The sequence below is a fragment of the Lycium barbarum genome, chromosome 9, assembly GCF_019175385.1.
Source record: "Lycium barbarum isolate Lr01 chromosome 9, ASM1917538v2, whole genome shotgun sequence".
Lineage (NCBI taxonomy): Eukaryota > Viridiplantae > Streptophyta > Magnoliopsida > Solanales > Solanaceae > Lycium > Lycium barbarum.
Genome location: NC_083345.1, coordinates 119116036 through 119130982, shown reverse-complemented (window position 1 = coordinate 119130982; position 14947 = coordinate 119116036). Strand labels below are relative to the sequence as shown.

Genomic DNA, 14947 nt, shown 5'->3' with positions numbered 1-14947 from the left:
AGAAAATAAAAAAATTTTTGCCATGAGGCTTTTTTTTTTCCCCCGGAGAATCTTTTTAGAAGGTGTTTTGATTGAATTATTTTAAGTGTTTATAAGTTTTTAAGCTTATTTTAAGTGTTTATTAGTTTTTAAGTTGTTTTCTACTTATTGTAGTATTTGAGAAAGATAAAAAGTGTTTTTAAATACTTACTTTTAGATAAAAAAAAAAAAGTACAAGAATAAGCTAAAAACCAAAAGTTGATATTCCCAACTTATAGCTTTTAGCTTATAAACTACTTTTAAAAAACCAATCCAAACACTCTCTTAATTTATTTGAAAATCAATGTTTGGCTATGAAAATTCCACCAATTATATTTGAAATTTGAAAAACACATAAAATCTTATTTTTAATTTTTTTTTTACTTTCGATTTATTCAAATAACCAAATATTCTTTGCAAAAACTATAACCAAACCCCATCTTCAACTCAACTTCAAAAATTTCAAATAAAGTTATATATTTGTTTTCTATGGCCAAACGCCTACTTAAGCATGTTTTCTGGTAACCAACTTTTAAATAGGATTTTTGTTAACATTTGAGGTATATAAAACACCTAATTTAAATTATTTAGTGATTTTCTAAATGCAACTTTGAAATTGTTTAAATCAAATTTACGTTTCTAAAAATTGATTTAAAATTGTGTAAATTTATAAAAACATACAGGGAATTTAACATAGCGTATGTAAATACTATATATTGTGAGAAGAAATGTGAATTTCACCCCCAACATTCCAATAAGTCAATAAGTAAACACTTTTTTTTTTTCTTGTTTTTCTTGGCAAAAAGGAAAAATATTAATAACACCACATAGTCATTACATACTGATTTCTTTAGGAACATAGTCCCAAGGAGATCTTTAACAAAAATATTGATACAAGAGGAGGAATTCATAATACAAAACATTTCCCTATATTATCGTTGCGGACACCTGAAGAATTGTTCATAATCCAATGACCCAAAAAGCCCGCAACTTCAGAAATGAGGCTAATGCTAGAAACAGGACAACTAGTAGTCAGTAATCATCAAACACGTCATCTTCATCATCCTCTTCCCCGCAAGCCTTAAATGAAAAGTCAAGACCTGAGAGAGAATCATGAGGGTGCTTCACATCTTTAATCTGCGCAGAAATTCTACTACTCAAGACTTCGTTGAGGCTAACATATTTGCACAACCGCAAGTCAAGTGATACAAGATGAGGGCAACCATCAAGAATAGCCTCGAGGCCTTTATTTGTCATACTGTTTCCAATGAGTTGAAGGTGGTGCAAGGTAGGCAGGTTTTTAGCAATAGCTAGAGCCTCTTCATTTCTTACATTTTCATTTTCAAAGTAATCACCTGATCCCATATACAAAGAGTTATTCAATTTAAACGACTTCAACCGTGGGCAAGAGAGTCCAAGAGCTTCGATGCCTTCTGTTGTGATAGTAGTATGTGTCAAACTCAACTCTTCTAACAATGGGAGCTTTTGAACTGCTTCAACCAAGCCTTCACATACCATACCATAGCAACAAGCAATGCTAAGTCTTTTCAGTTTTCCTGATCTGGTAGACAACAGCATACATGAATTAAATGGCAGATTGAACAAAGATTACCAAACACAATTCCAATACAGAATATTAGTGAAAGTCTACCATACGATAAAACAACTATCTACCTTTATCAACCGAAAAAAAAAAAAAAGATTAGACAAGACAATATGCTGCCTCTGCATAGGAAAAAGCAGTTTTTGTTGGCGTCTCTGGTTATATTTCCTATTGGGAGAGTGGAAGAAGGGAAGCAGGGCTTCAGAATTTTAGAGGCGAAACAAACAAAATAGAGTAAGAAACTGTCACATGCGAATTCAGAAGGAGAATTTAGAGGCATAACATACATGGAACTTGAAGAGAAAAATGGTTTTCTTCATTGAGATGAGAAGAGGCTGTAGCTAGCTATTTCATACAGTTTATAACTAAATCTTCTTTCATTTTTCCCACTAAAGGTCCCATGAATTTTGCTCTTAATTTAAATTCATAACAACCACATGACATTATTTATAACTCTTGCCTCTGTCGAAGCATCTTAAAGAATTCATGAACACTTTCCACACAAGACATGTAGTAGCTGGAAACCAAAAGCTTCCAGGGTATGGTAGAAGGAAGATAGGACTAGGCAACTGGAAACCAAAAGCTGCCGGGAATGCATAAGCACATTCAGATAGTTACTTGTGGAGGAATATCAACATTCAAAGAGAAGAGCGTAAACTTCTTTCTAGTGACTAGGAAATTTAAAGTTCATGGGATAAACATTGGAATATGTCAACTACACATGTATCAGCTGAATAGCTCCTAAAAAGTGGATACAGGCTCTGTTAAACTTCTCTGTAAATAAGATCAACATTCGAGAAATTTATGATGAGCCCTTTCTCTTGTATTCAATGAAAAATGACCCTCTGATCTCTACCATTTTATGAAAGTTATCATGATTCGGTCTTTTAATTGGTACCACTGCCTCCTACCCGGTTATGAATCTATAGTTGAGCAAAACTCAGACAAAATGAAGCACCCAAAACTCAAACATATGGCCATTTGTCTTAGAAAGTTTGGCAGGTGGCTATTATGTACCATTTTAACCTTGTGTTCAGTCAAACAAGTACAAAGTAGGACGAATGGAGTAAATTATTAGAAAGTTCTTCCAACTGTTTTCCTTTCCAATTTAACTTTTATACACAGTTTAGCATATAAAACTATACTAATCCTGTAAAAATTCATCATAAAGTCACTGTATATAAATTAACTTCCCCTCCATGTAAATACACGCCAACGGCCAATCTACCACCAACCAGGGCAACCACCTCCTTTTACCTGTTATGAATCTATAGTTGAGCAAAACTCATACTAAAAGGAAGCATCCAAAACTTAAACATAAGCCTATTTGTCTTAAAAAGTCTTATCAGGTGGTTTTTATTTAAACATGTAGAAAGTAGGACGAATGGAATAAATTACTAGGAAGTTCTTCCAACTGTTCTCGTACCCTCTTGGCCTCTCCAGACCCTACTTGTGAGATTACACTAGGTATGTTGTTGTTGTACACCGATAATGTAAAGAATTTTTGCATTATTTGTGCAAGTTAGGGTATAGAACTGCACTAATCGTGTAAAAATTCATCATAAACTAGGTATGTTGTTGTTGTTGTACACCGATAGTGTAAAGAAGTTTTGCATTATTTGTGCAAGTTAGGGTATAGAACTGTACTAATCGTGTAAAAATTCATCATAAAGTCACTATATATAAGTCAAATTCCTTTCCATGTAAATACACCCCAATCCACCACCAACCAGGCCAATCACACTAAACTCTTCCAAATTCCAAAGGAAAGAAAAATTTAAAAGTTCTAAAAATGACAACCAAACAACAACAACAACAAAAAAAAAAAAAAAAAAAAAAAAAAAGGAAAAGAAGAAAAAAAAAAACAATACAACCCAGTCCACCACCAACCAGGGCAACCTCGCTAAACTCTTCCAAATTCAAAAAAAAAGGTCAATAGCACTTTTGGCCTATGTTGCTCGGACTTTTCAATAATGTTAGCGGGTGTGTGTCGGATCGTCCTGTATTTTTGGAGGATCTGACACGGGTGTGGTAGCATTTGTGGAGAGTCCGAGCAACATAGCTTTTGGCCCCTTAGTTATTGATAAGTTATGATTTAAGTTCTTATGATATCTGACTAAGCACATTTAACCTTCAATAACTTGAAATGTCCACTTTTGATCCATGTACTTGTGAATAATCACAAATTTCCTTAAATATTAACCGCTTCACTATTTAATTTAACATGTGTATGTTAAATTTGTATTTTTTTTTTTTTTAGAAATTGGTACTGTGTTAAATCTGTATTTTTACTCTATATTTGAGGGTAATGTACTTCTAAAGTAGTCCAAATATAACATATTTCCTTCAAAAAGGAGGTCCACACATTATAATTAATTGAAGGTTAAATGTGTTGAGTCTCATATCACAAGGATTAAAATTAGAATTTACCCATAAATGAGAGACCAAAAGCACTACCTCTGTTTGTTTTAATTTGTTTGTCTGGTTTTGACCTGGCACGGAGTTTAAGAAACTAAAGAAGACTTTTGAATTTTGTGATATTGAACTAATGAAATGTCGAATGTACCAAAATGCCCTTTAATCTTGTGGTATTAGACATGTCATGTCGAAAGTTGAAATTAAAGAGCTGTCAAAAAAGGAAAGAGGCGTTCTTTTTTGAAAGGGACTAAAAGGAAACTAAGAACAAACAAATTGAATAGGGAGGCAGTATTATCCCGGGGAAAACAAAAAAACTGAAAAGGTTTAAAAAAACCAAAGACGAAAAACAAACAATTAAACATTCACAATGGAAGCCTACAATTTGGAGCAAAAACATTTCCTTGCTGTATATACTCAAGCAGCGGACCAGTAGCAATGAACTCCAAATTAATATCGACTAATTCACCTTGGCTGCGATCAACCACATATCGGCACATTTCCTCTAAATCGTAATCCATATCAGATAGGTTTTACCTTTTACTTTCCCTTCCTATTCATTGTTTTCTAGGGTTTGAGTTGCTTAATGGGGTAAATGGGTTGGGGCGATGAAGTGGCATGCCACGTGGTGTTTGCCTCTCCAAGTTGTTAGTGCCACGTTAAATTAAGTGTGCACCTTAGACAACCTTAACGAAGAAAGGGTATATTTAAACTATTTAAGTAACTTTAAGGGTATTTTTGGATCGATAGTATAACAAATGGTAAACTTGAAACTTTTCGCATAGTATAGGGGAAAATCTGACCCATTTCAATGTGTTTGAGTCTCGTATCAGAAGGACTAAAATTAGAATTTAGCAAAAAATGAGAGACCAAAAGTACTATTATCAAAACAAGAACCCAGCTCTCTCTAGACATGCTCTGGGCGCACGTTTAGCTAACGTGCACCAGGTGAGTAAAACGATGGCGAGAGGGAAACGGAAAACTCAAGCAAAAACCCAGATGCCGGGGCAAGAACAAGGCCGAGGTCGTGGAAGACCAAGGAAAGTACCGATTGCTACCTTTGGTAGCTCGGTGGGAGCTCGAATCGAACTGGAGACGACGAATCGAGAAGGGGAAAACCTAGATCTAGTCAGCGGGGACATAAATCCAACTGATGGGGGTAGCACGGTAGTATCTGGGGTGGCCAAAAGGCTAAATCTCACACCTCCTACCCCTAACGAGGGACAGACAAGTAACGAAGTTGCAAGAGCAATGAAGGCCAAGGACCCAGTGGCGCCCAATAATGCAGTTGCTGCTGTAACAAGGGACTCTAGCAGTTCGTCGGGTACAGAACAGCTGTGTCCTATGAAGCCTGCAACTAAGAATGTGAAGGAAACACGACCAGGGTCTAAATGGGTGAACATATTTTGCAATAACAGAGCTGCAAAATCGGGGATGGCACTTAATTATATTCCCCCCCCCCCCCCCCCCCCCCCCCCAAGGTGATTGAGGGCCAGCTGGTGGCTCAATTAGAAAAGGAAGAAGTTGAGCCGGAAACCCAGAAATGGAAGTGTGCTGTGATAGCATATTTCCTTCGTGAAACCCCGGGCTACAATGCGAGGATATATTTCAGCAAATTGGAAAGGTATACTTAAACCTGATGTATACCTTCATGCCGAAGGCTATTATGTTATTAAATTTCAAACAGTAGGGGATATGCAGGAGGTGTGTTATGCTGGTCCATACTCTATTAACAATCGACCGATCATATTGAAGCAATGGACACCAAATTTTGATTTTAGTGTCGAATTTCCATCAGAAATACCACTATGGGTGTTGTTCCCTAAGTTGCCTATGAACTACTAGGGTGATGCTTCCCTTAGCAGGATTGCCAGTCTTGTCGGAACACCCATTTATGCTGATGAATGCACATGTAAGCAGACTAGGATTTCTTATGCTAGAATCCTAATAGAGGTAAATGTGACTAAACCACTCCCTGAAGCTGTGGTCATAGTGGATTGCGATGGGACCAAATACACCCAAGATGTTGAATACGACTGGAGACCAGAGTTCTGTGAACAATGCTTGGTTGTGGGCCACAAATGTGTTGAGCAGCCTGAGAGGGTGAATGTACAACAACAAGGACCACAGGTGAAACGAACTAGAAGGAGGAGACATAATAAGGTTGTCACTCAAGAATGGCAATACAAAGGGCCTGTACAGGGGTGTCACATTACAGGGGCAGACCAGGATGCTGTTGAGCTACCAGTAAATACTCAGCCAGCACAAAGAACACAGCAGAAGGAACCAGCTGCCCTTGAGACAACTAAAACTCCCCCCAGCAGCAAAACCAGAGACAAAGCCCAACGACAAGAAACAAGGCAGGTGAACAGCCTGTTCCTGAGCTGAACTTGGAGCATTTCCCTGTGCTGAATAAGGCACCTACTCCTATCGGGAACTCTTTCTCTATGTTGGCTAGTGGAAGCAATGAGACTCATACACGACGTCCTGATAATGCAAGGCCAACCGAATGTCCAATATGACTTGGCTTTGTTGGAATGTTAGAGGGATAAATAAAAGGTACAAACAAAAGGAGCTGAAATACTATATTAATAGTAAGAAGCTCAAATTTGTTTGCCTGGTAGAAACTAGAGTTAAAATACATAGAGTAGCTAGTGTCTTAAATAATGTAGCTCCTAGATGGGGCAGCCTACACAACTATATTCATGCTGATAATGGTAGAGTTTGGATGTTGTGGGACCAAAACTGTTACGAGGTGCAGTTGATGGAAGAAGGGGCTCAATACATTCATGCTCATATGAAAGGTAGACTCGATGGGTTTGAAGCATATGTTACTGCGATATATGGTTTCAACAGTGGATCAAAGGAAGGCTCTATGGCAAAGTCTAATCAGAATAGGCCAAGGGGTTACAAAATCGTGGTTGATATGGGGCGATTTCAATGCGGTATTATCTCCCCTTGATAGACTCATGGGCAACCCTGTCACTTCTGTTGAAACACAGGACTTCTCGGACTGTATCCAGGATCTACACCTGAATGAATTAGCATGGAAGGGTGAATTCTATACTTGGTCAAACAAGCAAACTGGTGCGGACAGATTTGGAGCAGGATTGACAGAGCTTTTGGGAATGCGGATTGGCTGATGCAATAGGGCCATGTCCAGACTGAATATGATGTGCCACATATTTCTGATCATTCCCCTATGATGCTACAGCTATACACAGCTCCTCAAAGTGGCAAAACTCACTTTAGATTCTTTAATATTTAGGTTGAGCATGCCAAGTTCCCTCAAATACTAAAGGAGGTATGGAAGCATCCGGTGGGACAAGCAGGTATGAAAAAGGTCTGGCAGAGGCTTAAAGCACTAAAACCACTGCTCAAAGATCTTAACATAAAGGAGTTCAAGGTGGTCAGGCATAACATAGACCAGGCTCGACTGACCTTGAAGATTATCCAGGCACAGCTGAATACTCAATGTACTGATGGGTTGATAGCTCAGGAAAAACAACTCCTTCTTAATCTAGAAAAATGGTCCTTGATCGAGGAAAGCATTATGAAGCAGAAATCCAGGGCTTCTTGGATCAAACTTGGTGATTGTACACCAAATATTTCTCAGCCGCGATGAAAGAGCGATGCCAGAGGAAATTGATTGGTGATATTCTCTCCTTAAATGGTCAGAGAATCCATGACCCTACAGATATTGAAGTGGAAATCACTACTTTCTATAGGAGCTTGATGGGGTCATCTCAGGCGTGCCTACCAGCTGTAGATAAACGAATTATGAAGCTGGGGCCTGTCCTAAAACGACAACAGCAACTGGACATATGCGCAGAAATCAAAGATCAGGAAATTTGGGAGGGGCTTAAATCTATTGATGATGAAAAATCCCATGGCATAGATGGTTATTCTGCCTGTCTTTTCAAGAAAGCTTGGGTTGCTATCAAAGATGATATATGTGCAGCAGTCAAGGATTTCTTTAGCTCTGGGTCAATGTACAAAGCCATAAACTGTACTACCATCACTTTGGTGCCTAAAATCCCGAGCCCTGAGACTGTCAAGACTTTCGGCCTATTGCTTGTTGTACCATCTTATACAATATCATTGCTAAGATATTGGCATCAAGGATGCAGAAGATCATGCCTTTCCTAATTTGTGAGGCTCGATCGGGTTTTATACCAGGCAAGAGGATTTCTGACAACATCTTACTGGCACATGAATTAGTGAAAGCCTATTCTAGGAAACATATCTCTGCTAGATGCATGATCAAGATCGATTTACAAAAAGCATATGATTCAGTTGAGTGGGCATACCTAGAACAAATTCTGGAGAAGTTGGGATTTCCTGCAAAGTTCAGAGGTTGGTTAATGCAATGTGTAACTACTGTCAACTATACTGTCCTGGTAAATGGGTCACCTACTGAACCATTTGATGCAGCAAAGAGGTTGAGACAAGGTGATCCGATCTCCCCTTTCTTGTTTGCCATTGTCATGGAATACTTAAGTAGAAGCTTGAATAACTTGAAAACAGACAGGTCCTTTAAATACCATCTGAGATGCTCAAAACTAGGGATCACTCACCTTAGTTTTGCGGACGATCTATTGCCTCTTTCCAAAGGGGACCTAGCTTCGGTGACTGCTCTACATAAGTCATTCTTGCTGTTTTCTCGGGCTTCAGGACTGCAAGCTAATTTAAGCAAGAGCTCAGTTTATTTCGGTGGGGTTGCACAAAGTGAGAGGGATAGAATACTACAACACCTGGGATATTCGTGTGGAGATCTACCTTTCAAGTATCTTGGTATACCGTTATCTACAAAGAAACTTACTCTAATTCAATGGCAACCACTGATTGAGAAAATTGTAAAAAGAGTATCCTCTTGGACTGCTAAGAAGCTCTCCTATGCAGGGAGGGTTCAACTAGTACAAAGCGTGTTATTTGGCATACAATCATATTGGGCACAACTCTTCATCTTGCCTACTAAGGTGATCAAAGCCATTGAAGCATATTGTAAGAGCTATGTTTGGTCCGGGGTCAATACAATTACTAAAAAAGCGCTTGTTGCATGGGATAGAGTCTGCTGTCCTAAGGCTTCGGGGTGTCTCAACCTCATAAATCTTCAGGTGTGGAACCAAGCGGCTACAGCTAAACTATGTTGGGACCTAGCGAGTAAACAAGACAGACTCTGGATAAAATGGATTCATGCATTTTACATCAAAGATTAGAACCTGGCCACTCTTCCCATACCTGGCCAAGCATGTTGGATGGTGAGACAACTTATTGGAGCTTGGAAAATACTTGAACAAGTGAACACTAGGACACAGCATGGCAAGAGCATGATCAGAAGCATCTACCTACAGCTACTGAATAGCCATGAGAGAGTGAATTGGAAATGCTTAATATTCCATAATGCTGCCCGACCCAAATCTATTTTTATCCTGTGGCTCTGTCTTCATGGAAGATTGTTGACAACTGATAGACTTATCAGCTGGGGACTGAACTTTGATCCATTGTGTGTGATGAGGACAGGGAGCACCTGTTTGTCAAATGTTCGTATGTGCAGAAACTCTGGAGCAGAGTACTGAATTGGGTACAGCAGCCGCTGCTCATTTCATAAACATGGCTGCAACATCTGGAATGGATGATCAAACGTGGGAAAGGGAAATCACAGCAAGCTGGAATCTTTCACATGGTATGTGCTGAGATTACAAAGTCGATATGGGCCGAAAGAAATACGAGGATCTTTGAACAGCGAAGCCGTGAAGTAGAAAGTGTTGCCCGCGAAATAGCCTACACCTGTAATGTGCGTGCCACCCCTGGCCTCCAATCCCTTATGCAGAGCTACAAATTTTGAGGGAGTAATAGTCCCAGCAATAGGCTTTTGTTTTTCTTGTGTAGACAATAGTATACTAGATAGTTAACTGTGTTTGGCTATGCTATGGAGCTGTAAATGACACACTTGGTGAGTAATAAAAACTGTTAGTTACCAAAAAAAAAAAAAAAAAAAAAGGTTACTAGAAGGAAGAAAAACAAACAAATAAATATTCACGGTAGAAATTACCTTTGTGCTATGTTCTCAAGCAACGGACCAGTAGCAAAGTACTCCAAATTAATATCAACTAATTCACCTTGACTACGATCAATAGCATATCGACACATTTCCTCTAAATCATAATCCATATCAGATAAGTCCCCATCATTAGTCATGTTAATTATTCGCCACATTGAAGGTTCCTTGCATATTCGCCTCCATGTAGTGCACACTTTCTGTGCAGTCTCAAGTATTTCTATAGCCCCAAGCTTGTGTAATATATTTGCCCATACATTTTCCTCAAGTTCTAACCATGGAGGCTTTTTCACCATTGATGCCTTTTTTGTTTTCCCTTTTAGTTTTCCTTTTCTGTTCATTGTTTTTTCTTCTAGGTTTTGAGTTACTTAGCGAGGAATTTGGGAAAGTGAAGGAGGAGATTAGTGGAAGCTATGTAGGCAGTGGCGGACAAGAAAAGGACCCGTCGCCCGTTTGGAGGCAATTGTTTATTGTAGGGGCGCCTGGGGAGGCTAATATTTGAATTTGTTTTTTTTTAAAATGACAAAAATCATTTTCCCCACCACCTTTATCTGGAATGTCAAAATTACATCCAACTATATAAAATACACTTTTTTTTTCTACTATAACTATAAGCAATGAAATTTTTTAAAAGCCTATTTTATTCTCTAAACTCTGAGCTTGCTTTTGCCTCTTTTACTTTTTTTTTTTTTTTCAAAAGATCCTGAATCCAACAACCCCCCCCCCCCCCCCTCCCCGCGTTTAATCTACGGTCACTACTAAAAAAATACTATTTTTTCACTGATTTTCCATTGAAAAATCTTCACTGGCTATATCCCACGGAATGTCGGCGGGAAAAATATAAATAGTTAAGTTTTCACACGAAAAATTTATGAAATTTCCCATTGTTTTAATTTATACCTGTTTTTCACCATGCATTTTCTCAATGAAATTGTTCAGTGGGAATGAAGTGGAAAGTCATGTTTTACAGCATAAATTTCCTACTGAATGTTGACGGAAAAAACCTTTTTTCCTGATAGTGGTTATGAACTTAAATTAGGACATCTTATTTCTAAAATAAAGTAAGTGAAAGGAGAAATATTACGCCACATAGCCCAATTACAATATTATACAACATTATTTCTGGGGGGGGGGGGGGGGGGGGAGAAAGCATTATACATAATGAGTCAATCATTTGAATAAAAGTACATAATAGTGTATAAAAGTTGTTTATACATAAATATAGGCTAAACTGGGCAACAAACTCAAAATATGAGTTACATGGCGTAAATATTTTCTTCCATTAGACATAGATGTAATTTTCCCAAGTGGAACTAGTAAGCAATGACATCTATGTTTATCTATATCTATTTTAAAGGTGAAAAGTTTCAAATTAAAGTATTGAAAGATAAAACTAATCCTGTAAAGTTGAGTGACTAAAATAATCTTTAATAAATAAATTATACCATCATATATGCTCAAGCAGAGGAAATTCATTTAGCAACAAATATGAAGGCAAAGTTACTAGCTATCAGGAAAGCAGGGAACAATGGTTCATGTATTTCTTGATAGAAATAGACTCAAAGGTGGTACAACAAATCATTCAAAAGCATTAGAAACCATCATGGGATTTAATTGAAAGATAGAAGCAATTCAAAGGGACATGGAAACTTGTTATGCGCAGCTCAATCACATATTCAAAGAAGGTAACCAATTGGCAGATTGTTTGGCTAATTTTGTACTAGATAATTGTTACACCTCGGAAAAGTCCTTGTACATGTACAATGAATAGATCAATGAAGGGTATGAGTGTGCGATGTTATACTAAGTAGGGAATGACGATTCATGAATTTTGGGAAATGAGAAAGTTGCGGAATTTCATTCAGCCCAGTGGTCGTAAAGTGCTTTACGGCCCGTAAAGTGATTTACGGACCGTAAGGTGCCATCGTCCTTCAACGTTCCAAAACTTCAACTTTCTGTCCAATGTTGATATGGTTAAATACGACTTGGTATACGGCCCGTAAACTGGTTTACGGACCGTAAACCTCGATCGTAAACTGCCATGATCATCAGCCAACCTTTTTGTTTTTGACATGCTTAAATACGACCACACTATACGGCCCGTAAACTGTGGTTTACGACCACTGTTCACCCCGACGATTGTTCATTAAAAATCAGATTATGTGATTATTAAAAGGGACCCAAGCCTCATTATATTTTATTTCTCATCCATACAAGTCAAGAATCCTCTAGAACTCTCCAAACACTTCATCCATAGGAATTCAAGAGAATCAAAGGAAAACTAAGATCATCAACACCAAATCTATGAAACAAGTGTATAAAACCTAGTTGGAAGTCATCTTCTTCAAGGAATTCCAAAAGAGGTGAAGAAGGGTTTTGGTGCAAAAGGAAGGATTCCACTCTGAGCTTGTTCCATCACCATCCAAGGTAAGTTTTATGACTTTGGCATGTTGTTTAAGGTATTGGAAAACTAAGACACTCGAATTGTAGAAAACCATGGGAAATGGGTCTTGAATGAGTGAATAGTGTCACCATTGAATGATAGTTGAATGAAATCATGGAAGTTGATATGTTATAGTTATGAATACGTTCTAAAGGACGTATAGACCATAGAATAGGTGTGAAGTAAGCAAAACTATGATAATGAGCTAAAACCATTAAATGTGGAAAAATTGGAGAAAAATGGTGAATTTTGCTTAAAGTATATGAATGAGGATTGTTGCTTGCAATATCATGAGTGTTGTTGTAAATGTTTGGGAGTTGAAATAGAACGGGGAAAAGGTAGTAGAAACAAAGGAAATGCCGCCTAATTTTCCCTAGAAATAACGATGTGTTTTCATGATATTGACTAACGCTAGTCCAAATTCTCTCGTGAAGGTAACGACGTGACATCGAAGGAAAACAAGTGAACGATAGCCTAGCTAGATGACACAGGTATGTGAGGCTAGACCTTTTATTTCTATGGCATGAATCCCATGACATGATTTTCCCATTCTCCCATATCCCGAAAAGCCAAGAGCTTAAGATCATGAATAGCTATATGAGTCAAGAAATATGATATGATGTTGTTCCTTGTATACGCTCACCTTATACATTAGTCCCTTCAAGGTGAGACAGAATGTTCATATATGTTTATAATGGAATCGAGGATTCACGACCTTACGTCACCTCGATGGAGTACAGCTGATCTAGAGTCTTTATGCATGTACAATAACAAGTATATTTTGATAAACATATTATTATAAATATTTTTATGATAAGCATGTCATGATTGCATCACACCGCGCCTAGTTGGTCGGGCAGTCACCGCTAAGGCGGGAAGCTATACGGATACACCATAACCTTTTTGGCATGGGCAGACACCATTAGTGGGCGGCATGAGATGGTACCCCGGACGCGGGAGGCCTGGACGTGGGTTTATATTATTTATTATCACACCGTTCCGACATAGCATGCATCACTTCTCTCATGATTATCATTCAGATTCAGATGTTCATATTGATGCTCTCATTATATTATCGTTGTCCTTCTTCATTGTTTATGCCTCTCATACTCAGTACAATATTCGTACTAACGTCCTTTTCTTTGGACGCTGTATTCATGCCCACAGGTAGACAGGGAGGCGAGCTCGATCCAGATTCTTAGTAGCCGTCAGCTGATTGAGAGCACTCCATTGTTCGGAGGTGCTTATGATCCCCCTTTTGGTATATGTATGTATATTTTGGGCACGACGGAGTCTTGTTCCGTCTATATGTTTTGTATGTCAGTAGAGGCTCGTAGATACGCAGTGTGGGTTAGATGGTCTCACAAGATGTTATCGTATGTATATGTATTACTTTGATGGCCGAGAGGCAAATGTATATAAGCATTTATGTTTCTATATAAAAATATGATTTTCCTACAATTCGAGTATAAAATTGGTAAAGGAGGATTAATTGAGTAAGGTGAGTAATGGAGCGAGCGGTGCTAGGTGGTTAGCCCCGGGTACCCGTCGCGGCCCCTAGCTGGGTCGTGACAATAATAATGGGAGATTTCAAGCAACACAATTAAATGAATTACCAACAGCAGCAAGGAAGATTTTTAACATGGATAAATCTCAGATTCCATACTTAAGAATAACGACGAGAAGAATATAGGCGCTATGAATATAACAACACAGAGCTACAACATCAATTTGAATGAAAGGAAATTAGGGCAAAAATTGGGGGAAAGTATACAGACCAAGATTTTCAATGAAATAAGTGAAGGAGATGAAGAATACTTACCCAACTCAAGGTGGAAAAGTGATAGATCTGACCATTTCTACTCCGACACACATGGCTGCTTCGATTATTGATTTCATCGAATAGTCATCATCTTCAGTGCAGCTGATAAGTTGGTATTTTACTAACTTATCTCTTTTTTAATCTTAGAATTTTTGCTATGTTTGATTGATAAAAGAGTGCATTTAATGTCGTTTACTTCTATTTTACAGGTTTATGTGATTTAGAAGTGATCGGAAAAGAAACCAAGTGAAAACAAGTAAAAAGAGGCCAATTGAAGAAAACGGAAAAAGTGGCAAAATGTGCAAAAACGAGTCAGATCTGCAAATCTGAAAATATGGGGTTGTTTTGGTCATATTTTAATGTGGGAATATTGGGAGCTATAAGAGCATGACTTGGGAGAAATTATTTTCATCTTTGGCCATTTTACAAGTCTTGGAGAGCTAGGGTTCTAACACCAACACTTGGGGATTTAAGCTTTGAAGATTGGGTTGAACTTTCTTAAACTTTTCTCCATTTCTTTGATTCCTTGCTTTGTAATGAATATCTAAGTGTGTAGTATTTATTTTCTTCACTTGAATCTTGTTT

The 14947-nt window shown here is 38.0% G+C and overlaps 1 protein-coding gene across 1 annotated transcript; it reads right to left on the bottom strand.

Annotated features, from left to right (window-relative positions):
• Positions 1–830: 830 nt before the first annotated feature.
• On the bottom strand, positions 831–10565 carry LOC132609641 (putative F-box/LRR-repeat protein 23). The gene is made up of 2 exons (XM_060323712.1): positions 10092–10565; positions 831–1579 (listed from the first exon to the last, which is right to left on the bottom strand). The coding sequence occupies exons 1-2, from the start codon at positions 10436–10438 to the stop codon at positions 1051–1053; spliced, it is 876 nt and encodes a 291-aa protein (XP_060179695.1). The 5' UTR covers positions 10439–10565; the 3' UTR covers positions 831–1050.
• Between the last annotated feature and the right edge of the window lie 4382 nt (positions 10566–14947).